General features: G+C 38.6%; 1 protein-coding gene across 1 annotated transcript in view; it reads left to right on the plus strand.

The window, feature by feature from the left end:
* The window catches only part of LOC133464810 (PH-interacting protein-like), a 62,545-nt gene that overhangs the window by 23,547 nt on the left and 11,565 nt on the right, over nucleotides 1-27,433 (plus strand). Inside the window, 13 exon segments of the mRNA XM_061746998.1 lie at nucleotides 29-254; nucleotides 1,351-1,473; nucleotides 4,769-4,952; nucleotides 6,100-6,202; nucleotides 6,283-6,417; nucleotides 8,064-8,161; nucleotides 8,239-8,446; nucleotides 10,624-10,734; nucleotides 12,550-12,657; nucleotides 16,331-16,455; nucleotides 18,219-18,301; nucleotides 18,401-18,512; nucleotides 21,357-21,574. Coding sequence (XP_061602982.1) covers nucleotides 29-254; nucleotides 1,351-1,473; nucleotides 4,769-4,952; nucleotides 6,100-6,202; nucleotides 6,283-6,417; nucleotides 8,064-8,161; nucleotides 8,239-8,446; nucleotides 10,624-10,734; nucleotides 12,550-12,657; nucleotides 16,331-16,455; nucleotides 18,219-18,301; nucleotides 18,401-18,512; nucleotides 21,357-21,574 — 1,834 coding nt within the window.

Genomic DNA, 27,433 nt, shown 5'->3' on the forward strand with positions numbered 1-27,433 from the left:
ATTGCTAACTAGCGCCCCCTACCTTCAGATAGCGGACCAGATGTTCTTCCACACCGACTACCGGCCGCTTATCCGGGACGCCAACAATTATGTGCTGGATGAGCAGACTCAGCAGGCCCCGCACCTGATGCCCCCTCCGTTCCTGGTGGATGTGGATGGAAACCCCCACCCACCCAGATACCAGCGCCTGGTGCCCGGCAGGGAAGGCTGCAGGGACGAGCAGCTGATTCCTCAGATGGGGGTCACTTCCTCAGGTACGGAGGCTGATAGCAGACTTACGTGCATGACTTCATCCTGGCATGAAGGCAAAAACGAGAGCGTGTTGCGGTCATATTCTTTTTTTTTTTTTTTTTTTTTTTAATTTATTTATTAACATACAGTGCAAACAACGACAAAAGACGACATCAGTGTGTGTGTGTGTGTGTAGATAAGGTGATGAAAGTAGATACATAAATTGACAATATTAATTCGAGAGTAAATAAGTTAAACAAATAAATAATTATTATAATGAGTGGTGTAGCACGATATAATATAGAATAATAATATAGTAATATCCTAATATAACATAATTTTTATAAAATATTATAACATATAACCAAATTATATCACCATACTATTATATATAATAGGGCTGGGGCGATATATCGAGATTTTAATATATATCGATATATTTTCAAACGCGATATGGTACGAGACAATATCGTTTATATCGATTTAAAAAAAAAAAAAAAAAAAAAAAAGTGATCTTGATATACCGGTGGCTTATTGTGTGACAAATTGACTTGAATGTTTTATTTGAGATTTGCACAAATGTTTGTTATTTGCACAACTGTCAACCTCAGTGGAAAAGTCTGCCTGTTACTGTCTACATTGTATTAATTGCACAGTGTATTTTAATTTAATTGTTATGCAGGAAAGGGATATTTGTTTTATTTTATTCAAGAAGCATTTTTATTCTATATATGCAGGCAGTTTATTTTTATTTCATTTGTTTTATACATTTTGATATTGTGCAGACCTCTGTTAATAAAGGTACATGTGTGACATTTGGCACGAGGCTTTGTATTAAAACTGACTGTTTTTTTAAGGGTTTGCCTCAGAAAAAAATGAAGCTAACAGAGATGCTATGCTATAATGCTTTGGGGGAAACCCCAATTATGGCACAGAAAAAATATTGATATATATCGAGTATCACCATTCAGCTAGAAAATATTGAGATATGACTTTTGGTCCATATTGCCCAGCCCTAACTGAAGGCAAAAACGAGAGCGTGTTGCTGTCATATTCTGACGTAATAGCCCTTTCACTTTCTTTTCCGTGTGCTTCCATTGCCTCGTTCCTGTGTTCCAGGTCTCAACCAGGTGGTGAGCGAGCAGGCTGTGGAGGGACCGAGTCCTCTGGACACCATGATTCAGAGGCTGCAGCAGGAGCAGGACCAAAGGCGCGGAGCCAACGACTCCAGGGCCAGCAGAGGTAGCTCGCACGCTCCGCAAATTAGCTGAATTATTTATTGCATTTTTTAAAGTTCAAGGTAATATTCACAGAAATTTAAAAAAAAAAAAAAAATCTTAAACTGAAGCTTGGATGCAGATTTTACTTTCATCCAGATATAAAGACTTTATGTTACTGTAATAGCTGTGTGAAAATTAAAGTACATGATTCATTGTAAGAAGCCTTTCAGTGAGGCTTAAACAATAGTATAGACGAATCCGGCGAAACCCGGAAGTCGAGCGGGCCGCCATTACTGCGGTGGCGGCTCCGCTCCTCCGCTCCAGCCCATAGACATATATACGTATGGATCTATTACTCCGCTCCCTGCCAGGCTCTCTTAATGTATTTGTATCATCGGAAAACTCCTGTCCCGTCACGTGCATTTGTTTTGATAGTGAATGAAGACGGGAGGGACTTTAAAAACTACTTTTCTGTTTCACCAAGTGAACAGACGGAACGCAAAAAAAGATGTTAAACTGCTGGAAAGGAACTGGAATTTACCTGGATACCTTAAAAAAGGAAGCCAGGGAGCGGTATATGGATAAAATAATGATTATTAATGGTTTGGGTTCATATGAAATCACTACTAAAGAGTGAAGCTCCGATGAGGATTTACTGCCGCAGTTCTGCAACACCCACGTCTTACTACCTTAGTGTTTGGCAGCTGCTTTGGTAAATGTTTGACTCGCCATGTGTTTCAATAAATTAGTATAATAGTACAACATACAGTACATCTTTTTTATTACTCTTACTTCTCTTTTCTTTTTTTTTTATGCTGAAGAGGCGTGAGCAATATTTTTCTTTTCCTCGTGAGATTATTTTTTTCTTCTGCAGCTACAAATAGAGTTAATATTTTTTCCTCAACAAACTAGTTTTATCTGAAGATTGGGGTTATGTATGTATTCTGTATCATCCGGAGCTGAGATAGTTCTGCCCTTCAATTAGAGACCTGTAATTGCGTTTTTTTTCGTCATTGGACGCCAGGCGATCAATAAAATATTCTTGGATACCTAAAATTAAACAAAACATAAACAGGTAATATTTAATTGTGCAGACATGCCTCGTAAGGAGAGGAGGTGGAGAGAGCTATATTACAGTGTTTAATCATACACTCCCTTATCTCCCTATTCCTCTATTCTTTCCTGCTTATCGCTCAAACAAATCATTATTTATAAATTAACATCAGCATTAATTTAAGATACCTTCATTATTTATGGAAGGCCACTGTCTAACATCATCAATCCAGCTATAATGATGCTGTAGCGTCAGGTTACAATAACAGCGCTGCGGTGGCAGATTGACACCTGCCACCGCAGCAATGGCGCCGCCGCAAGATGGCGGCGCACACAAACCGGTCGCCGGATTCGTCTATATCTTATCAAAATTCTCCCAACTTGGACAGTTTAACAGACAAAAAAATAAACACTTCAGTCTGAATTGAGCGCCCATCTTTCACAAGACAATATAAAGATAATAAAAAGGCTTTTTCTTCTAGAGCTAAAAGAAACTGAATAATCGAATAGTAAAGTCACAGTCAAAACTGCTTTATATTCAACTGACCGTGCAGCTTCCCACTTGTCGCTTTTAACATAAATGATAATCATTGACTTCTCTGTTGTATTTTTATGAGAGTGAAGTTGGCCTTGAAAGTCTCACAAGAATGAAATAAGCATCTACATTTTAAGTAGCTATAATAGTTTGTGTGAACTAAAATGATGTGTTGAAATCAACTCGATACTTGACTTCTTTAAAAATGTATGAAATTAAAATAAAAAAAGAGAAAATGCAAATCCACCTGTCAGTTCCCAGAAACAATCAAGACAGGAACCTTTTTACCGCGAGGCTGCAGGGTGAATCACTACACCGCTGTGCCTTTCTTTGTTTATTTATTTGATAACCTAATCTGTCGGATTCCTGTGAACAGTCGATCAAATGTCAAATTAACCCTCCGCTGCCGCACACGTCTGTCATTAACGCGATACGTATATGTTAATAGGCCCGTCTTGGTCCGATTATCGGCGCAATCTGATCCAGAAAAGCAGCAGGGCGCTCATTCTGACGTGACACCAATACGTTCGGTCGCCACGAGAGTGAAAGGAAGTAGCGTACGCCGGAAAAGTGCTCTGGATTACTTTAGTTTTTATGGTGCACTCATGAGCTACTCAGTTTATTTATTTGTGTTTTTTTTTTAAATATTATCTCACTGAGTTACTAGTTAAACGTGCTGAAAATAATACTTGTAATACCAAATATTCTTTTTTCTTGTGAGAAAAAAAATGTGAGTTTTAAGCTCTGAGCTGGACAAACCACTCAAATTGAAGAGTTTGGGCTTTATGACGTTATCGGGGTGTATTGTTCTAGTACCTGAACTGTGATACCGGCAACATTTTATAGTCCAGACCAGGGGTCGACAACCCGAAATGTTGAAAGAGCCATATTGGACCAAAAACACAAAAAACAAATATGTCTGGAGCCGCAAAAAATGAAAAGTCTTGTATAAGCCTTAGAATGAAGTTATATTATATTATATTAGTTATAACTGGGGGAAGATTTATTTTTTCGTTATGCACTTCGAGAAAAAAGTCTAAATGTTGAGAAAAAAGTCTAAATGTTGAGAAAAAAGTCTAAATGTCGAGAAAAAAGTCTAAATGTCGAGAAAAAAGTCTAAATGTCGAGATTAATGTTGAAGTACAATCTCGAGAAAAAAGTCGAAATGTTGAGGAAAAAAGTCAAAATTTCGAGAAAAAAGTCAAAATGTTGAGAAAAAAATTGAAATGTCGAGGAAATAGTCAAAATTTAGAGAAAAAAGTTGAAATGTTGAGATTAAAAAGGAAAGGAAAAAGGAAGAAAAAAAAAGAAGAAAAAAAGAAAAAAAAAGGTGAAACATTTTTGAAAAAGCTCCAGGAGCCACTAGGGCGGCGCTAAAGAGCCACATGCGGCTCTAGAGCCGCGGGTTGCTGATCCCTGGTCCAGACTATTAACATAAAATTACCTCCAAATGAATTTACAGTGAAGAGAATTTCTGGTTCAAGCAGTCTTCTTCACTTTTATGATCGTCTGAGTTTTCTACTTCTCTTAATCTTGCTTTTTTTTTGCTTTATAAAGCGCTTGAATGAACAATTAACTGAAAGTGACCAATTATGCTGTTAGCATTGTCAGTATTTATAAAGTGTTACCTAACAAAACAATGCTCCTCAAATACGGATGTATCATTTGAATGCCTTGAGCAAAGAAACTGTAGAAAAGCCCTGCGTTCTTTGATGTGTTTTCCCCTCAGGATCGGTAGGCTCGCCTACAGAGGTCCACTCCCCCCCTAACGTTGGTCTCCGGCGCAGCGGGCAGATCGAAGGCGTTCGCCAGATGCACAGCAACGCTCCTCGCAGCCAGATGGCCACGGAGGGAGACCTGGTGGCGTGGAGCCGCAGGGTGCTGGTCCCCGAGCTGGAGGACGCCTTTATTGGGTAACACCCCCCCTAAAAACACAGATACATCAGCCAATTTAGTGTTATAAGCAGTACTGGAGTTGAGGGGGGATGAGGGAGGATGGAATCCCCCCCTGAAATAAGAACGGTCCAAATCATCCCCCCTGTAAAACTGCCATCCCTCCTTTCCATCCCTTATGTCATTTCATCAATGGATGTGGTTTTACTGCTATTTCAACATTTAGAGTCATCACCAGAAAAATAACACCAGAAAATAACTTATTTGACCATTTTCACCTGTTTCAAGTAAATTTTCACTTGAAATAAGTAGAAAAATCTGCCAGTGGGACAAGATTTATCTTCAGAATCAGAATCAGAAAGGGGTTTATTGCCAAGTTTGTTAACACACACAAGGAATTTGTTGTGGTGATTGGTGCAATACAGTAAAAATAAAAATATAAAAAACAAACAAATATATAGAGATAAAATAAGAGATAGAATAAAATAAAATGTATAAACAGAAATAAACAGAAATGTACAATATGAGGTTTTGAAGTGCCGGATATGAGTCTTTACAAAAAGTGACGTAGGATGACAGATGACAGATAAAATGTATAAACAGAAATGTACAATATGGGGTTTTTAAAGTTCTCATTACAAGCAAAAAAATCTTGTTCCACTGGCAGATTTTTCTACTTATTTCAAGTGAAAATACTTGAAACAGGTGAAAATTGTTGTTTTTTCCAGTGATGAGTCTTGTTTTAAGTGTAATGATATTTTTTTACTAAAATGAGACATTTTAACTAGAAATAAGACAAATATTCTCGTTAAGATTTTGAGTTTTCGCAGTGATCCATTTTACTTATCCTGTGAAGGACAGAGTCATATTGATAAGTTCAGAAAACTGTTCTTTATTGTTGTGTTTTGATGTATTTGATGTAAGCCCAGTGGATATTTAAAGCTTACAGAAGGCTGCATTTAACTGCTGCTATGTCATTCCTACAGTATTTCTGCAGGTGTTTTGGTCACTGCTATTATTTGTAATATATTATATTATTTGTAATCAGCACAAATTATCTGTCCCCATATGATAAAATCCACCATCCCCCCTGATTTATTTTTACAACTCGAGTACTGGTTATAAGTAGTTGCTGCCAACAGTGCAATGATCTGTTTACGAATGCAGGAGACAGTTGAACTGGCGTGAGGCAAAAGGGGACGAGGAGATCAATATTTATCAGTCGGAGAGGAGGAGACGGACCCTCCACTCCCTCCCCAAGGAGAACAGGGTACGTGAGTTTGCAGCTCTGCACATCAGATGCTCTGTGGACTCTCGCTGCACTCATCCCACCATCCTCTGCTTTTGCAGGGTCATCCGGCGTCGGAGTGCGTGGACGAGGCGAGGCGGAGCCAGGGGAACCATGGCTATCAAACCCGCGCTGCCATGGAGGAGACGAGCCGTCAGAGCGCAGAGGCTGCCGAGGATGAAGAAAGCATCTCGGAGGTAGAGACGACATTCATAGTCTGGACTTTTCTACTTAAAATGTGAAGCAACATGTATATTTTGTTTTATTTTGAAAAAACTTTTCAAGTGTTATTACATTTCTCCTCATGGCCTTGTGCGCATTATTCATTCCTTCTTTCCCTCTCAGTTTTTCGGGTGGTAGCCAGAGGTGTCAAAAGTATTCACATTCATTACTCAGGTAGAAGTATAGATACTAGAGTTTAAAAATACTCCTGTAGAAGTTGAAGTATCAACTCTAGTTTTTTACTCAAGTAAAAGTATAAAAGTACTGGTTTCAAAACTACTTAAAGTATAAAAGTAAAAGTAATGTAAGGGGGAAAAAAGCCATTAAGGACAAAAGCCATTGAAAATGAATGCATCTTAGTATAAATCAATATGGTTCAAAGTATAAAAAATGTATCATGATAATTTCTGGCATTTATCCCGATTACAATAAAAAAAATACCAATTCAACTCCACATTTTCAACTACAAATCTATCTCGCTCTCAGATCCGCCATGTTTGTTACACAAAAACGCCATCAATGGGAATTTATCCTTCTTTCTTTCTTTCTTTCTTTCTTTCTTTCTTTCTTTCTTTCTTTCTTTCTTTCTTTCTTTCTTTCTTTCTTTCTTTCTTTCTTTCTTTCTTTCTTTCTTTCTTTCTTTCTTTCTTTCTTTCTTTCTTTCTTTCTGGCTCATTTCCTTCCTTCCTTCCTTCCTTCCTTCCTTCCTTCCTTCCTTCCTTCCTTCCTTCCTTCCTTCCTTCCTTCCTTCCTTCCTTCCTTCCTTCCTTCCTTCCTTCCTTCCTTCCTTTTTCCCTTCCTTCCTTCTTTCCTCCTGCTCTCTCCTTCCTTCTTCCCTTCCTCTTTTCTCCCTTCCTTCCTCCTTTCCTTGTTTTCTTCCTTCCTTCCTTCCTTCCTTCCTTCCTTCCTTCCTTCCTTCCTTCCTTCCTTCCTTCCTTCCTTCCTTCCTTCCTTCCTTCCTTCCTTCCTTCCTTTCTTCCTTCACGTTTTTTAACACAGAACCATAAATCAGCTTTACACAAAAACATCATCAACGGGAATTTATTGTTTTTACCGCCAGATGACAAATTCTTATCGTGAGGATTTTTTTTGACGGTTTATCGTGAACGGTAAAATATCGCCCATTCTTAATGTGTACTATTGAGCATTAACATGTGTTTCAGAGAGCAGCAGATATGATGACTAGTTGCCTATAAGTATTGTAATGGTGCAAAAAGTCAAACTTCAGAGGCATGTTATCATTTATCCTAACCTTTATTGGAATGTACATCCAAGTTTAGTTGCAGGAATCTGAGGGAACGGATGTAAGAACAAAACTGGACAAGAACATCTGAAACAACCACAACCAAATTCACTCTATCCGGATGGAGCAATTTAACTGGATAGTTTTTTTTAAAGGCCGAAATGAAATAGAGTAACAAGGCTGTTTTTAAAATGTAAGGAGTAAAAAGTACAGATAATTGCATGAAAATGTAAGGAGTAAAAGTAAAAAGTCGTCTGAAAAATAATTACTCCAGTGAAGTATAGATAACCAAAGTTTCTACTTAAGTAAGGTAACGAAGTATTTGTACTTTGTTACTTGACACCTCTGGTGGTAACTTAAAATCATGCGTGTTTTCAGGGAGAGGTGGAGGTCCGGCAGATCAACGGACACTCGTCGGAAGAGGAGAAGGAGGAGGATGGCAAAGAGCCCTGGCCAGATGACCACAGTAGTTCAAGGTAAGACGTTTGTGTAGACGTCAAAACGCAGCGGCGCCAGGAACGACGGGCCTCTCATTTCTTTGCTCCGTTTGCAGCGACTACTCCAGCGATTACTCGGACTGGACGGCAGACGCCGGGATCAACCTGGAGCCGCCCAAAAAGAGCGTGAAAGTGAAAAAGAAAAGCAGCAGCTCCGAGGAGGACGTGGAGAAGAAAAGGGAGGGGAAGAAAGAGAAGAAGAAAGACAAAGTGGACAAAGACGACGCATTACCAAAGAAGAAGCAGCCAAAGGAGAAGAGGAAGGTTTGTTGAATTCTTTTTATTTATGAATGAATGAATGAATGAATGAATGAAGTTTATTCAGTCATTGCAACACAAAACAACACCAAAAAAACATTGTGCACAGCATTAACATTTCATACAAAACCAAAAATGTGTTGAACAAAGACTGAAAAGGCATAGGCTGAAGCAAAATGCTTATAAAAGCCTATCCTATAGTACCAACTTTCTTTTTTTGGCTACCGACCTCCAGAAAAGCAAAAAGAGAATAGAAAAGCAAAGAAACAACAAAAGGCAAAGAAACAATAGAAAAGCAAAGAAACATTTACAGATGGTCAATTGCACTTATAACCTTCCAAAAATAGCTTTACAAACCATTTTCTTAAAAACAAAAAGAGAATGACATGTTTTTAAATGTATGTAGGCATCATTCCAGAATTTAACTCTAGTGATGGAGACACTTCTCCTTTTTAGTGATGCACCGAAATGAAAATTTGTGGCCGAAACCGAAACCAAAAATAATAATAAACACTTGGCCGAATACCGAACAATACCGAACATGATTCTTCAGCAGTTTTTCATTTATTTTGCCAAATTTTTCACCATTGCATAAATCAAATACATTTGATTTAGGCATGCCTTTCAAAGAAAAAAATCTTTTACAAAATTACAAGGTAGAAAATACATATTGAACATAAAAAAATGAAAATGTTTTAATTTCCCAGCATTATGTTGTTTTGGTTCCACCTCCTGGTGAATGTTAGGTAAAATTGTTATGGGGTTAGTTTTTGGTTGGCCAACGATTTATGTTTGTGGTGCGCAACGTTACGGGACGGAGCGGCCAGTCTATTTCCTTATTTTACAACGCCGTTATTAATTGTTCGGTTTTTTTCCCCACTTATTCCACCGAACACCGCCATTTTCATTTTGCCATTTTCGGCCGAACAATTTCGGTTACCGAACAATCGGTGCATCACTACTCCTTTTCATACCTTTTTTAGCTATTTGTACTGTGAAATTGCAGACACGTCTAAGATTAAAACGAGTCTCCTGAATTGAAAAGAACCTCTGTATTGGGTCAGGGAGCATTTTTGATTTTGCTTTGAACATAATTTGCATGATTTTAAAATAAAACAAATCATAAAATGTAATAACATGAGAATTTAGAAAAAGTGGATCTGTGTGAGCGTAGTAATCAGCCTTATTCATGATACGTATGGCTCGTTTTTGAAGTTTTATTATTGAATTTAAGGTGGTTTTTAGGGCTCTTCGATTTTGCCCAAAAATAAAATCTCGATTTTTTTCTCTCAAAATCCGATTTTCGATTACGATTACGATTATTTTGTGAATTGACAAAAGGCAAAGAAATGATTTCAAATATGCTGTTTTTTTATTGAACATTTGCCCCATTGGGCTTTAAGTGCAAACTTTGCTCTTATTAAACCAAAAATGAATGAATAAAGTGCAAAACTCTGTAAAATAAGCTGAAAAAAAGTTTTAAAAAATATAATAAAATATAAAGTTTTATCTCTGAAAAATAAAATCAGCAAATCAGCACTTGCAAACATACAGTAAGTTATATTTCCAATTAAATAAAACAAGACATTTTCTAATTAAACTAAACTGGGTCTTTGCATGCTAAATAATAATGCAACCCATGAAGGAGGTAGAGGTGTGTAATGTCAGTCATTACATTTGCTATTCCATCAATCATTAATATGGTATCAATCATTATTATGTGTGCAGACAAGGTAAAAAAAATAAAATAAAAAAAAAAATAATAAAAAAAAAAAAAAGTGAAAAATCGATTTTACGATTTTCACATTTTAACATCGTTCTAATTACATAATTGCGATTACGATTTAAAATCGATTAATCGAACAGCCCTAGTGGTTTTAAAGGTGGATCCCCACAATTCCACACAGTAAGATAAATAGGGAACAATCAATGAGTAGTAAATCAAATGCAAGGCCTTGGAATTCAGTAAATTTCTGGATTTATACAGGATTGCGAGTGATTTTGAAATTTTCCCTTTAATGTATTCAATGTGTTGTTTCCATGTTATCTGCTTGTTTTGAGAAGAAGAGTGATAAGTAAAGTGTTCAACAGAAAGACAAAGGTCCACATGTGAAGACAAAAGGTTTTCATATAATTGTTGAAGCAAGTCAGGTGTGATTTTTGTCGTGTCGTGTGTCGTTCAGAGGGCAGAGTTGCAGGAGCAGGGGTTAACTCTGGAGGAGTGGCTTCCCTCGGCCTGGATCACAGACACGGTTCCCCGGAGATGTCCTTACATACCCCAGATGGGCGACGAGGTACGCCGCATCTGTTTCTCCTCCAGCATCATCTCCACATGTTCCCCACATGCCTGCTCATACCAAAACTCTGGCCCACTTCTTCTTTTTTTTTCTTCTTCTTCTTTTTTTACACAACAAAAGCAAGAATAAAAGTCTGTACCTAATTTTGCGGCCTGGTGAGGCTGTAAGGCGCACTGGCCGATGTTGTTGTCTCAAACAGCGACGCCGTTGGTTTCGTGTATGTGGCAGACTTGTTTTATTATTTTGACCCGTGGTCAACGCCCGTGCCAGACACCCTGCTAGCAGAGGTGTCAAAAGTATTCACATTCATTACTCAGGTAGAAGTATAGATACTAGAGTTTAAAAATACTCCTGTAGAAGTTGAAGTATCAACTCAAGTTTTTTTACTCAAGTAAAAGTATAAAAGTACTGGTTTCAAAACTACTTAAAGTATAAAAGTAAAAGTAATGTAAGTGGGAAAAAAGCCATTAAGGATAAAAGCCATTGAAAATGAATGCATCTTAGTATAATGCAAAGATATTAAAGAAAACCTAGGGATGGGCGGTATGGACTAAAAAATGTATTACGATAATTTCTGGCATTTATCCTGATAACGATAAAAAAAATACCAATCCAACTCCACCTTTTTAACTATAAATGTATCTCGCTATCAGATCCGCCATGTTTGTTACACAAAGACGTCATCAATGAGAATTTATCTTTCTTTCTTTCTTTCTTTCTTTCTTTCTTTCTTTCTTTCTTTCTTTCTTTCTTTCTTTCTTTCTTTCTTTCTTTCTTTCTTTCTTTCTTTCTTTCTTTCTTTCTTTCTTTCTTTCTTTCTGCCTCATTTCTTTCTTTCTTTTTTTTTCTTTCTTTCTTTCTTTCTTTCTTTCTTTCTTTCTTTCTTTCTTTCTTTCTTTCTTTCTTTCTTTCTTTCTTTCTTTCTTTCTGCCTCATTTCTTTCTTTCTTTTCTTTCTTTCTTTCTTTCTTTCTTTCTTTCTTTCTTTCTTTCTTTCAGGCTCATTTCCTTCCTTCCTTCCTTCCTTTTTCCCTTCCTTCCTTCTTTCCTCCTGCTCTCTCCTTCCTTCTTCCCTTCCTCTTTTCTCCCTTCCTTCCTTCCTTCCTTCCTTCCTTCCTTCCTTCCTTCCTTCCTTCCTTCCTTCCTTCCTTCCTTCCTTCCTTCCTTCCTTCCTTCCTTCCTTCACGTTGTTAAACGCAGAACCATAAATCAGCTTTACACAAAAACATCATCAACGGGAATTTATTGTTTTTGCCGCCAGAATTTTTTTGACGGTTTATCGTGAACGGTAAAATATCACCCATTCTTAATGTGTACTATTGAGCATTAGCATGTGTTTCAGAGAGCAGAGATATGATGACTAGTTGTCTATAAGTATTGTAATGGTGCACAAAGTCAAACTTCAGAGGCATGTTATCATTTATCCTAACCTTTATTGGAATGTACATCCAAGTTTAGTTGCAGGAATCTGAGGGAACGGATGTAAGAACAAAACTGGACAAGAACATCTGAAACAACCACAACCAAATTCACTCTATCCGGATGGAGCAATTTAACTGGATAGTTTTTTTTTTAAAGGCCGAAATGAAATAGAGTAACGAGGCTGTTTTTAAAATGTAAGGAGTAAAAAGTACAGATAATTGCGTGAAAATGTAAGGAGTAAAAGTAAAAAGTCGTCTGGAAAAATAATTACTCCAGTGAAGTATAGATAACCAAAATTTCTACTTAAGTAAGATAACAAAGTATTTGTACTTTGTTACTTGACACCTCTGCTCTTCCTAACGTGTGTGTGTGTTTGTGTGTCTGTTTCCAGGTGTACTACTTCCGGCAGGGTCACGAAGCTTACGTTGAAATGGCCAGACAGAAAAAGATTTACAGCATCAATCCTAAGAAGCAGCCCTGGCACAAGATGGAGCTGCGGGTAAGAAACTGTTTGATCAAGACGAATCCAACGCTCTCGGAAGGGGAGACGTCTGTTTGATGCCCCGCGTCTCGAGATCTGTATTGTCTCTTTATTTGTGCGCTGACAACCACTGAGAGGATGTTTGTATGAAAATCACAGCAGAGCCATGTAAGGCGAATTCAATCAGCGCAGGGTTCACGCAGATCAAAGACAGTCAGACACTTCAAAGATTGAGCATGCCAACAAAGACATTACAAAATGAGTTTTAAGTCTGAAGCGAAAAAGTCGCCTCGTCTATGAAATACCACGTTAGCACCTGCTTTAAGTGAGGATCAAAGGCTGCTGCTATGTTGACTGAATAGGGCTGGGGATCCATTCAAATGTCAAGAATCGATTCCGATTCTTAAGATTCAGAATCGATTATCACGATCCGATTCGATTCGATCCGATATTGATTTGGGTTACTGTTAATAAAACAGTTTTTTCAGCTGTTGCATGAATTATATGACTGTCTAGTTATGCAACATATTAATACTAGTATTATATTGAGATTAAACAGCAAGTATTGCAGCTAATGAAGCTGTAAGGACCAATCAGCTCCCAGAATGCTGATAGAACTGCTTTCAGAAACATCATGTGTGTCAGAATTATCAAACAGATCCAGGGAGGATCGAAAAATGTATCTTCTTATTACAAGCAATAAAATCTTGTTCCACTGGCAGATTTTTCTACTTATTTTAAGTGAAAATCTACTTGAAACAGGTGAAAATTTCGACTTTTTTTCTCGACATTTCGACTTTTTTTCTCAACATTTCGACTTTTTTCTCAACATTTCGACTTTTTTTCTCGACATTTCGACTTTTTTTTCTCGACATTTCGACTTTTTTTCTCAACATTTCGACTTTTTTTCTCGACATTTCGACTTTTTTTCTCGACATTTCAACTTTTTTTCTCGACATTTCGACTTTTTTTCTCAACATTTTGACTTTTTTTCCCCATTCATGAGAATTTGGTTTTTAGCATTTTATGCAAATGTAACCCCAAGACAGTATATAAAGCAAAGAAATATAGACAATTTATGCAATTATAACTGAAAACTTTAATGTTTTCATACCTTAAACATATTTAAAGGCAAAAACATGGCCCCAGTTATTCTTGTCCAACAAAATATTCCTTTTTTGGGCATAAACAAAAAAGTACCAAAAGTTGTAATGTAATGATGGAAAAAAAATATATTTTTTTTTTTTTAAATCGATCTTTAGACATATGAATCGATTTTTAGAAATTAATATGAGATTTAAAATCGGAGAATCGATCTTTTCAACACAGGCCTATGACTGACATTTGTGTGGATGTGGTGCTTTCAGGGACACGTCCCCTTTAAGAAAACTGACTTTCCATAATGACTAAAAAGTCAGTGACCTCATCTTCCTAAAAATACAGAGTTGTTTCTTTTACAGCGATGTGGAGTCTGTAACACAAGCGTGTAATCGCTCAGCGCCACAGTTTTAGTCTTTTACTTCTTCCAACGATGTGACCTGGTTTCACTTTCATGTAGAGCTGAAACTTTCTTCTTCTTTTTCTTTTCTAAAAACACCTTGGCACGGAAAGATAAATGTCCGCTGAGCGTCCACGTGGATAAAAATCGTAAAAACACTTCACAGAAACATCTTTTCGTAGTGTTTTTACTTGCTATAAATTGTGTTAAGGCTGAGTGATGCGGACAAATAAATAATACCGTGTTATTTTCAGACAGAATGGAGATAGATGGTAACAGTAGATCTGTATTTTCTAGGAATATTTGCTATTATTGTACTAATTAAACCCCTGTGAAACAAGTATTTACATTCAGGATGCTGTCAACTCGTGGCAGAAGTTAGGCTGCGTCCCAATTCTCCCCCTCGCCCTCGTTTTCTTCCCTAACCCTAAATTTTGTACGTTCCCGTGAAGGTAGTGGTGTCCCAATTCCTCTTTTCACCTAGGGGGAGGGGGCATAACGAGGGCTAGGGGCTGAGAATAGCCCCTATGGATCGAGGGATTTCAGATGCTGACTTGGCGAGCGAGGGGGTATGAAAGTTTCCCAGAATGCTTTTGCCGTAGGCTCTGCGTCGATTTGACTCGCCAACCGAAGGCAAACAGGCAGACTCGTCTCAGAGAAATAGAGAGAAATAATCCTGTGACTCGTCAGATTTGTTTTGGATGTTTCTGATATAATAGTCTTCAGAAACCACCAAGTAATCCAGCTGTTATCTGGGTAATTTACACACTTTCAGATAAGTTGCCGAAGATCACGCCAGAATAAAGGGATTTATGGTTCTGCGTTACACCAACGCAGAGCCTACGGCGTAGGTTACGTACCCTACGCCGTAAGTTCTGCGTCCAGAAATCTCAAAATTTCGGAGCAAATTTCTTAACAGGCGTAGCTACAACTGTTAGATTGAATCTATTAAACCAACATCTTCCTAAATGATTTATTTCAGCCAGCATAATTCTCAACAGAGCTGCGTCCCTGGAGAGAGTTTCTCTCCCGGGACGACGCAGCAGCTTGACCCGGCGGACACGTCTGTTCTCGGGTTGTGAGCTGAGGCTGCTCCCCGGGGGCGGCGGCTCTTCTCATCTCCGAAAACATCGGGTCAAATTTCTTAACAGGCGTTATTTGGATAAACTTAGCCCGGTTGCGGATCTTAAGGTTACCTTTATGCCTGAAAAAATATTAAAACTTAATAAAGTGCCATATTAACAGCGCTACAGCTGAAATTAAAACAGCTTTTGGCTCTCAGCTTCCTGATCAGGGTAGGGATGAAAACGAGGGGGAGTAGGAGAATTGGGACAGGCACCTGGGCCAAGTGCCCTAGATCTCAAGTGCCCTAAAATCTCCCCCTTCTTTTTTAGGGGTTAGGGAAGAAAAGAAGGGCGAGTGGAGAAAAGTAGGGGGAGTATTGAGATTGGGCCTTAACATCTGTTTTGCGCCTATAAGGAAACTGGATTCTTAATATAGTTGTTATTTACATTATTTTCTCTTTCTTAAATCAGACAGTATGAGTCGGAAAACTGTCTGACTTCATGATAGATATGTGAGAAAAAAGTGTCTGACTTTTAGTATTTATTATCATCTGGAATGGATGATTTAGTGAAAGAAAAGTGAGTCCTTGTGCTCTGCGAGGCGGTCGAAATTAATTTAGCTCCACATTTTTCCACATTTAATACTTGTAAGCGAGCCCGCAGCTCGCCGAGGAGCTGATGTGTGCAGAAGGGAAGGGTCGCGGCTCTGCCCTGTAAATAACCGTATTAGGGATTGTATCCCTTAAAAAAGAAAATAAATGTCAAAGTAGTCAAAGAAAATGTCAAGTAGAGGCCCGGATAGCACTCAGCCACACTTTTCTGTTACACGTGAAGAGGAAGACGAGCGGCTTCTGCACAGGCAGCGGGCAGGTAGCCAAAGGGACACTGGGTTCTGTGTGAATGTGCTAGTTCTAGTTCGAACAATGCAGCATTCTTATCTGAAGCTTTTTATTTGTGTAATTTGAAGAGCCGGGCAAAGCAACAATAAAGCCTTCCCAGCCTTCAGCTTCACTTTCCCTCATATTGGAAAAACCCTGCAGTGTCGTCTCACGGCTAGGTTTCTGGTTCAAATTACAATAATGTGCTCATTTGCATTTTCTCCTCTATCTTTTGTTGTTGATGCATTTAGGAGCAGGAGTTGATGAAGATCGTTGGCATCAAGTATGAAGTTGGTTTGCCGACGCTGTGTTGTCTGAAGCTGGCTTTTCTGGACCCCGACACTGGCAAACTGACAGGAGGATCCTTTTCTATGAAGTAAGCATCTCGCGGCAGAACTATGCCTGTGTTGAAAAAATCGATTCTCCGATTTTAAATCGATTCTCATATTAATTCCTAAAAATCGATTCATGTGTCTAAAGATCGATTTAATTTTTTTTTTTTTTTTTTTTTTTTTTTCCATCATTACATTACAACTTTTGGTACTTTTTTGTTTATGCCCAGAAAAGGAATATTTTGTTAGACACGAGAATAACTGGTGCCATGTTTTTACCTTTAAATATGTTTAAAGGTATGAAAACATTAAAGTTTTCAGCTATAATTGCATACATTGTCTATATTTCTTTGCTTTATTATACTGTCTTGGGGTTACATTTGCATAAATGTTAAAAACCAAATTCTCATATATGGGAAAAAAATAAAAGCGATTTTTCTTTTCGTCCTCTGTTTCCTCCCTGGATCTGTTTGATAATTCTGACCCACATGATGTTTCTGAAAGCAGTTCTATCAGCATTCTGGGAGCTGATTGGTCCTTACAGCATCATTAGCTGCCAATACTTGCTGTTTAATCTCAATATAATACTAGTATTAATATGTTGCATAATTACACAGTCATATAGTTCATGCAACAGCTAAAAAAAACAGTTTTATTAACAGTAACCCAAATCAATATCGGATCGAATCGGATCGTGATAATCGATTCTGAATCTTAAGAATCGGAATCGAATCGATTCTTGACATTTGAATCGATCCCAGCCCTATGCAGAACACAGCCATAAATGTTGGATCGGAAAGATCTGAATATTAATTTGATCAATCTTCTCTCTCTCAGCTTGTGAGATGAAGTGTCGACGCACTTCTTGTAGTGTGTGTTTCACCACGTTTGTCTTGCTGTTACATGGGCCCTGTTTTTACAAAACGTTGATGCATCTTGCGCTTGATTGAGCTATGCATTGTTCTAGGGCTGGGCGATATGGACCAAAAGTCATATCTCGATATTTTCTAGCTGAATGGCGATACTCCATATATATCGATATTTTTTCTGTGCCTTAATTGGGGTTTCCCCCAAAGCATTATAGCATAGCATCTCTGTTAGCTTCATTTTTTTCTGAGGCAAACCCTTAAAAAAAAAGTTTTAATACAAAGCCTCGTGCCAAATGTCACACAGGTTCCTTTATTAACAGAGGTCTGCACAATATCAAAATGTATAAAACAAATGAAATAAAAATAAACTGCCTGCATATATAGAATAAAAATGCTTCTTGAATAAAATAAAACAAATATCCCTTTCCTGCATAACAATTTAAATTAAATTAAAATACACTGTGCAATTAATACAATGTAGACAGTAACAGGCAGACTTTTCCACTGAGGTTGACAGTTGTGCAAATAACAAAACATTTGTGCAAATCTCAAATAAAACATTCAAGTCAATTCGTCACAAAATAAGCTATATCAAAATCATAATTTTTTATTTTTTTTTTTAAATCGATATAAACGATATGGTCTCGTACCATATCGCGTTTGAAAATATATCGATATATATTAAAATCTCGATATATCACCCAGCCCTACATTGTTCCTTTATATTTTCACTCTTTTTGCAAAGAGGGAAAGTAATCTAGAAAGGAATCTAAACAATTTTAAATTGCAAAACAACATGAAAAGGTAAATGAGTCACTTATGTAACCCTGTCACTAGAGTATATACTCTCATGGTATTAACTACTCCTCATTTTATTTCCCTTTACATATTGCACGCTGTTAATACGAGTGTTGGATTAAATCTTGGTTTCCTCGCAGGTACCACGACATGCCTGATGTCATCGACTTCCTGGTGTTGCGGCAGCAGTTTGACAACGCCAGAAAGAGGCAGTGGAGTATAGGTGAGATCATTTTACTACGGTCAGACTCAGTAAAACCATGCAAAGCACTTGAATCCATCTCTATAGTCTGATGTCTTTCACGCATTGTCTCGTGTACAGGTGACAGGTTTCGGTCAGTGATTGACGACGCCTGGTGGTTTGGGACCATTGAGAGCCAGGAGCCCTACCAGTCTCAGTATCCAGACAGCTTGTTCCAATGCTACAACGTCTGGTACGACCACACAATGGATAAAAGCATGTGTTTCTCCAGGTTGCAGCTCAAATCACACACAAGTTTGCTCACAAAGCTTTTGCATGTGAAGTATGTTCTATTTGAATTATTGAGGTGATGTGGAGCATCAAGTATTTCTGACTTTTGAGAACTGAAAACTGAAAACTGTGACAGACTAGGCCAGGGATCGGCAACCCAAAATGTTGAAAGAGCCATATTGGTCCAAAAACACAAAAAACAATTATGTGTTGCCTTAGAATGAAGGCAACACATGCTGCATGTTTCTAGATTAGTTAGAACTGGGGAAAGATTTTTTTTTCATTATGCACTTCGAGAAAAAAGTCGAAATGTTGAGAAAAAAGTGGAAATGTTGAGATTAATGTTTAAGTATATTCTTAAGAAAAAAGTCGAAATGTCGAGAAAAAAGTCGAAATTTTGAGAAAAAAGTCGAAATGTTGAGATTAATGTTGAAGTACAATCTTGAGAAAAAAGTCGAAATGTCGAGAAAAAAGTCGAAATTTTGAGAAAAAAGTCGAAATGTTGAAATTTATGTTGAAGTACAATCTTGAGAAAAAAGTCGAAATGTCGAGAAAAAAGTCAAAATGTTGACAAAAACTTTGAAATGTCGAGAAAAAAGTTGAAATGTCAAGATTAAAAAGGAAAGGAAAAATGAAGAAAAAAATAGAAAAAAGGAAAAAAGAAGAAAAAAGAAAACAAGAAGAAAAAAAAAGAAAAAAAGAGAAACAAAGGAAAAAAGAGAAAGAAAAGGAAAAAGAAGAAAAAAGGGAAAAAAAAGGAAAAAAAAAGTCAAACATTTTTGAAAAAGCTCCAGGAGCCACTAGGGTGGCGCTAAAGAGCCGCATGCGGACAAGGCCAACTCAGAGAGGTCCGAGTTAATATCATGGTGGGTTTGATAGGAACATAGAAACTGCTTCGTAGTGAAGACTCACGATGAATCCGATACAAAACAAGACTGATGATGAAGAGGAAAAGGAAGTAGAGTGAGGTGTGGCATCTGTTTTCAGATTCAGGGAGGATGAGGACAGTTTCGGTGTTTCGGTTTGGTCTAAGAAACCATATATGCTGTCAGACGGCCAACAAGCGTGCTCTGATTTCTCCCACGGCGGTTTGGTTGACAGCCACTCAGAAGCAGACGGAGAAGAAAGTTTCCTCCTTATTGAGTTTTTTCTGCCATAAGACAGATTCACTATGGATCCAAGTGATTAATTGATAGTGACAGACGTCTCCACTCAGGACGAAACTGAAAAAGACACTCCAGTGAAATGGTCTTAACAGAACCGTCTGTGAGCACATGCCAGTGAAATGCAGACAAGTTACTTCTTGTGATGATGTTGCTGGCACTCGCTCTCACTGTGCTCAGAAACTGCAGGAACACCTCATGACTTCAACGTTTGAAAGAAAGAAAGGTTAAGACATTCATCCTGGACGACAGCTGCTAAGGCCGGTGATGCTCCTGGTTTTGAATCCCTGGACTCTCATTGTTAGTGGCATTCTCATTTGAAGCATTAATGACAATTTTGCCTGAGCCGTTTCTCGCTCTTCTCGACACTGAGCGCTTCACTGTCACACATTATTTGTAAAACCTTATTTGAGAATGTCATGCCCTTAGATCTGTGCTTACTAGGAATGGGTGATATTTTACCGTTCACGATAAACCGTCAAAAAAATTCACCACGGTAAGAATTTGTATCTCACGGTAAAAATGATAAATTCCCCTTGATGACGTTTTTGTGTAAAACTGATTTATGGTTCTGTGTTAAATCCACGCACAACATACGTGAAGGAAGGAAGGAAGGAAGGAAGGAAGGAAGGAAGGAAGGAAGGAAGGAAGGAAGGAAGGAAGGAAGGAAGGAAGGAAGGAAGGAAGGAAGGAAGGAAGGAAGGAAGGAAGGAAGGAAGGAAATTAGCCTGAAAGAAAGAAAGAAAGAAAGAAAGAAAGAAAGAAAGAAAGAAAGAAAGAAAGAAAGAAAGGAGCAAGAAAGAAAGAAAGAAAGAAAGAAAGAAATGCGCAAGAAAGAAAGAAAGAAAGAAATGAGCAAGAAAGAAAAATAAATGAGCAAGAAAGAAAGAAAGAAAGGAGCAAGAAAGAAAGAAAGAAATGCACAAGAAAGAAAGAAAGGAGCAAGAAAGAAATGCACAAGAAAGAAAGAAAGAAAGAAAGAAAGAAATGCGAAAGAAAGAAAGAAAGAAATGAGCAAGAAAGAAAGAAAGAAAGAAAGAAAGAAAGAAAGAAAGAAAAAGAAATGAGCAAGAAAGAAAGAAAGAAATGAGCAAGAAAGAAAAATAAATGAGCAAGAAAGAAAGAAAGAAATGCACAAGAAAGAAAGAAAGAAAAAAAGAAAGAAAGAAAGAAAGAAAGAAAGAAAGAAAGAAAGAAAGAAAGAAAGAAATGCGAAAGAAAGAAAGAAAGAAAGGAGCAAGAAAGAAAGAAAGAAATGCACAAGAAAGAAAGAATGAAAGATGACGTGTTTGTGTCTGAGTCATTCCAGTTTTGCAGTACAGGTGTAACTCATTTCATTGGTTTTTATCAATTCAATTTAATTGGTGTAGTTTAGTAGTATTTAGTATCTTTTAGAGCAGTGTTTTGGGGCTCCAAAGTCTGAATGTGGTGATAGATTTATAGTTACAAAGGTGGAGTTGAATTGGTATTTTTTTTATCGTCATTTTTATCATTATCGGGATAAATGCCAGAAATTATCGTGATACATTTTTTAGCCCTAGTGCTTACGATCCTGCGTGTTACCAAACTGCAGAAGAAGTCGTCCGCACGGCAGCTACGTTGACGACACTGAAGCTTCACCTCGTCTCTGTTTCCCCTCACAGCTGGGACAACGGAGACACGGAGAAGATGAGTCCTTGGGACATGGAGCTCGTCCCCGATGACGCGCAGTTCCCCGACGAACTGGGCACGAGCGTCCCGCTCACGGAGGAGGAGCAGAGGGAGCTGCTGTACGTGCCGCTGGACGGGGAATGGGGCAGCTGCATCCGGGAAGAGGAGTGCGAACGCATCATCAAGGCCATCGACCAGCTCTGCACACTGGGTATGATGTCATCAAGCCCTTCTTTTAAAAATAACTATCTGTTAACGCCACGTAAGCATGTGCATGTGAAGTTGAGCCACCGTGGAGGATTTCTGGTAAAAGGAACATGACGCCTTACACTTGAGTCACCGCTCTCATCAGCATGAGCGAGCCAAAGCCGCAGATCACACGTTGAAAGGAATAAGCTAGTAACACTTTGAACTGGATATTAAGACGCTCAAATCTATTCCCCTTAAATGACAGGGAATCATATTAGGCACAGGCTGCACATTACTGCAAAACCTTTGCAGGGAGAATAAAAGGCTTGGTGAAGGTCGCCCCCTGGTGGCGGCGGAGAGACCGAGCACTAACAAGCGGCCACATCCAGCTCACTTAATTCCACTAAATCCTGTTACACCTACGCTTCATGCTGCAGTTGGCTCACAGATCAGGATTAGTGTTAGCTCTTTTTCAGAACCTTCTCATCACCTAAAGTTGGAAGAAGAAAGTCGTTATTTAAAGGCATAAAGTGTTGTATTTGATATACAGTTTTTTTTCTATTTGAAAAGAGATCAAAATGTTTTTCCCCTTATCTTAACTTCCCTTCAGTTGCCTAAAAATAATTGGATTAAACATGCACCTTCAGACCTTCTTGGCATTATTTCATTTCATTTCAATTTGATTTATTCCGTATTAATATTATTTAAGCCTTATATTACAAGCCGCTTTCTCAAAAAAAAATAAAACAATACATTTGAAGATGGTCTGTCCGTCTGTTCAACAGTCACTGCTTATATAATACCAAAAAATAATTACAATATAATAATATAAACAAAACAAAACAAAAAATAAGAAAACATACACAATAACTCACCAACAACACCAAAAACAAAAAAACAACAAATGATATTTTACCCGTTAAATTCATATTGTCTGATTATGTTGTCTTTTTTTTTTTCCTAATAATATTTTATTGATTTTCAGTATTAACATAGAAGGTATAAATCAAAAACAGAATACAATACAAACAAAAAGAAAAGAAAAAAAAGGAAAAAGAAAAGGGCAATCGACACATCTATAGACACCACAGTTACTGTGTAAATTTAAAAAAAGTTAGATTGTGTAGTACACACAGCACACACCGAGCACATCAGAAGGTAAACTGCAAGAGTACAGCTGGGGGTCTAAAATCGCTTCCTTTATAAATCAAGGCAGATCGATCCCTGGGCAAATGGTCTATGAGAGGCCACCAAATTTTCATTAAGTTATCTTCTTTATTTTTTAATTTGGCACTGAGTCTTTCCATCGGAAGAACTCTGTAGATTTCTCTATACCATTGGGTTACTGATGGAGGTTTCTCACGAATCCAATTGAACAGAATACATTTTCTAGCTACGCAGAGAAGCTTACTAAGTAGCTTGGCTCTACCAGGATCCAATACTCCAAAATCTAGCAATCTTGGGACATTCCCAGAAACACTACGTTTACATGCAGTCAAAATTCGGGTTATTGCTAATATTCCGGTTACTGAAACATTCGGAATATTCCGTTTACATGCGTGAGTAAACAGGGTTATCCCTGTTTACATGGTAATTAATCATTCGGGATATCCCGATCAAACCAGCGACGCGCGGAGAACGTGATGACGCAATTCCCGTCATTTCTGCTTCTTCTTCCTGTATCCAAATTCAAAACAAATGCTGCTTCGCGCAACTTTTCTCTCAACTTCATGTAAATCTCGCTATCCCGGTACTTTCTACCGTCTACAAATGCAGAAATGTTCAAAAAGGGCTGGATGGATGAAGGGATGATGAGTGGCTGAGGCAGGTGTATGTTTGCGGGGACCCGGTGGTATTTTCCACACATCACCATCGCTGCTGATCTGTGACTCTATGCGCCCATCTCACAGACAGTATAAAAAAAAGAAGTGAAAAATATGAACGCTGTGCTTGCTGTTATTCCGGGAGGTCTGACAAAGTAACTCCAACCGCTGGACGTCGGTGTGAACCGGCCGTTCAAAGTGAAGCCTTTATGGTTCCGCGTTAAATCGACGCAGAGCCTACGCCGGAGGTTACGTAACCTACGGCGTAAGCTCTGCGTCGGTTTAACGCGGGACCATAAATCAGCCTTAAGGCTGCACCGGCGTGGGAGAGATGGATGACTGAGGGGGAACAGTTTCTCCAGGAGTGGAAAGCAGCGCCAGGCAAGTTATGCCACAGTTTGCAGATAGATTGTTGATCCGTGGGCTAAGGTGTCTGCTGGGACTATTTTGCGAGCTTTTGCAAAAGCATTTCGAGGCGCCGCGCGGCACGGAAAGAGACTCTGACAGCGAGGAATCCGGACTGGCACAGCTGATTTAGCGCAGCTCTTTAATGCAGACACAGAGGATGAGACTTCGATGGGGTTGATTAATGTAAAAACTGAAATAAAGTAAATCAAAATAAGTTTTGCTCCGGCTCTATTTTTAAAAACGCACACTTGCTTGCTTGTGTGTGTGTTCCGCGGAGCGTGTGTAGACGGCGCGCCGTGTGTGTGTGTTTTAAATACACAAATGACACAAAAATGAGGGTATGCCTTTCCACACAGCACGCAGAATGGTCGTGAAAATACGGTATTTATATATGAAATGTCAGAATAGGTCATTTTTTGACGACACACCAGGGTGCCGCGACACCCCGGTCGAGAAAGGCTGGTTAGAAGAACTTCCTGGACTCAAAAGACCAGGATTCCTTGCGAACAGAGCATGCGCAGAAAACAAATTCCTGTTCCGTTTGGTCGGGATATTCCATTTGGCGTTTACATGACTGAATATTCGGGTTTTAAAAGGAGTAACCCAGGGGTAATATTCGGGTTTTTAAAAACCGGAATATGAGCAAATTCGGGTTATTTAAAGTGTTTACATGGCCGTACAAATTCGGGTTATTGCCAATATTCGGGTTTTAAAAGGGTTATTGAGTGCATGTAAACGTAGTCAGTGTATGTAGGTACCAATGTCCTTTTTGCATTTAATGCATAATGGGGACCTGCTGGGATCGAATTTATTTAAGATTTCAGGTGTTCTATGTTGCCTATGAAGAATCCTATACTGCATCTCTTTGTATCTATTACTTATAAAAATAGAGTGGGAGTTTTGGATGCATTGAGACCAACATTCTTGTTCATACTCTGTTTGGAAGTCCCTTTCCCATCGCCTTGCAACATTGTCCACGTTGTGTTTTTCATGACTTAGAAAAGTGTCATAAAAGTATGAAATCAAGCCTTTTTTCTTAGTAAAATGCATAATAGTCTTTTCCAAATGCCCAAGACGAGATCCATCTTGAGGAAACCTAATGTTATTGTTTATAAAGTGGCGAGCCTGTAAATATGCAAAGAAATCTGTTTGTGGGATTCCAAATGAATTCTTAACCATTTTGAATGACATTAAAACACCATTGGCATCAAACAGGTCTCCTATAACCCTAATACCTTTATCATACCATGACCGAAAAACGACACTCCTTATCAGGGGCGTCGCCAGGTGTAATCCCTTATGGGTTCTGAGCCCAAAGGGGCCCCCACGTAGCGGAGGCCTAAACTGCGTGCACGCGCAAAGTTTTTGGGATCTTACGGGTCGGATCGGTTAACTTTGCATGACTTTAAGTCGTTTAGAAACAGATTGACAGCCACAAGCAGCTTCAATGATTATAACAAAAAAGACCATTCCAGATCAGCAGATGAATGCATAGCACAGGATAATAATAACTGCAGGGTGGTGAATAGTGCAACAGGGCAAAGCTCTGTGTATTCCCCTATTCAATTTTAGACAATATAAGGAGTAAAAACTTAATGAGAAACGAGAAAGCCAAAGAAAGTGTCATGACAACAATTATAATTATTATCCTCCTCATTTTATTGCTGCATTCAGCAAAATACCAATGACCTCCAAGTTCCAACTCACTGCATCATATAGGGCTAAACAAACATCCATCTCAGACTGGTATTTTATACAAAATGGCAAAATAAATAAATACAATAAATAAGAAAAAACACATGACTGACCAACATAGCAGCATATAAATAAAATTCACATTAAACATTCCCAACTCAGTCCCAATACAAAGACATACTCAATAAAATTACAATAAAACAACTTAAGGTGCCATTACAATGGCTTTTTCTATCTTTTCGTTTCTGTGCTCCTTTTTGTTTTGTTTTAGCCTCCGCCAGTGGCAGAGCGTGGGTTTCAGCACAGAGGGGGCGGAGCATTCTCAATGGGCCCTTATGATAATTATTTTACTATTCAACAACTTAAAGATAACGGACACCTCATCATACCCAGCAAACAACACAAATGCTCACGTTTACTGAGCCAAGCAAGCCTAGGTGCCACAAACCAGTTCACACACACACACACACACACACACACACACACGCCACGCAGCCTGACAGCCGTCAATCTGAGAGCTGTCCTTGGTGCTGGTGTGACAGTGACTCACAGGGTCTGAGCCAAAACCATCTTTAATATAACTTAAAACATAAAATGTAAACTACAATTACACAATCTATTCAGATAGAATATAGACACAATTGTCTATAAGGCCATTAATGAGATCTATAAATAGAAAATAGACACGGCGGTCTAAACACAACAAAACGCATAGCCTATTAAAAATGTATCAACTGCACACAATATGCATTCAAATAGAAATAGACTCGGCGGTCTATTACAGTTGACAACAACACAAGGTACATTAAGGTGGTCAAGGCAATAACAACATTCTGATCATTATTTATGTGCTCACCGATTGCTGTCTGTGCGCTTGTTGCCGCTGCACCAATTCACAGACTCCGAACTCCAGAACATCATCCTCGGTTCGAACAATATATTCCAAGTAACGTTGAAAACAATGTAACGGCCGCTACAGCTAACACTAGCCTCCTCATCAGCCACCGGCGCCGTTGCAAAATATGAGGAGAGCGGCGGACAGGAAGCAACTAGCCTCTCCTTTCTCTCTTTTACCTTTCTTTTTAACGATCCAGACTGGTGCTTTTTCTTCTCCATTTTTCCTCTTTCAAAGTTCCCTCCAAAATGCCGCAGTCTCACATACAAGGAGTTAGTTCAAATGTAAAAAAACGAAACAAGTTAAGTTCCAGCCAATCAGGTTGGCTCACAGCCCTGATGCGTTCAGGACAGTTGTAAAGTAAGAATTAACCTACACTGGCCGCACAATGCACATTTTATCGTTATTATAACCTACAAATTTTACGATTATATATGAACGTATCACACAAAACGGGGCCCTCTCATTGGGCCCCCCTGAACGTGTGGGCCCTGGGGCGACCGCCCCCTTGCCCCCCCTCTGGCTCCGCTACAGGCCTCAGCTGCAGGCACAGAGAGCACGTAATGCCAAAATAAAAGCCTCAAGCGAGTCGAGCCTCGTCGTGAGGGGAGGCGGCGGCCCCTTAGGGCAGAGGGGGGGCCCTCTACTTTGAAATGTTGTTGACATTGGGTTTTTATAACCCGGAAACCCGCGCCAGCGTCGCTAGTGCTCCTTATCCCCGGGACAAATTGTCTATTACCGATGAGAGGTGTCAAATATGAGGACATATTTTTCCTTTATACAATTTCTTGAACTGGTGAATATTTTTACAATCCTTTAAATCAATTATTAAGGAGTTCCATAATTTTACACCACATACTGAAATACACATTTGTTTTAAAGCAAACGGATGTTTAAAATCAAATTTCCTCCTATGGTCCTTATTTTCTGAACTAAACACAAAAAAACGTTGTATATTTTCAGGCAATATTCTGCCTTTTGCCTTGAACATAACTAATAATGTCTGTAACTCAACAATATCTTTAAGTTTAATTAATCCTACATTGATAAAGAGTCCACT

Source organism: Cololabis saira, chromosome 18 (assembly GCF_033807715.1).
Source record: "Cololabis saira isolate AMF1-May2022 chromosome 18, fColSai1.1, whole genome shotgun sequence".
Classification (NCBI taxonomy): domain Eukaryota; kingdom Metazoa; phylum Chordata; class Actinopteri; order Beloniformes; family Belonidae; genus Cololabis; species Cololabis saira.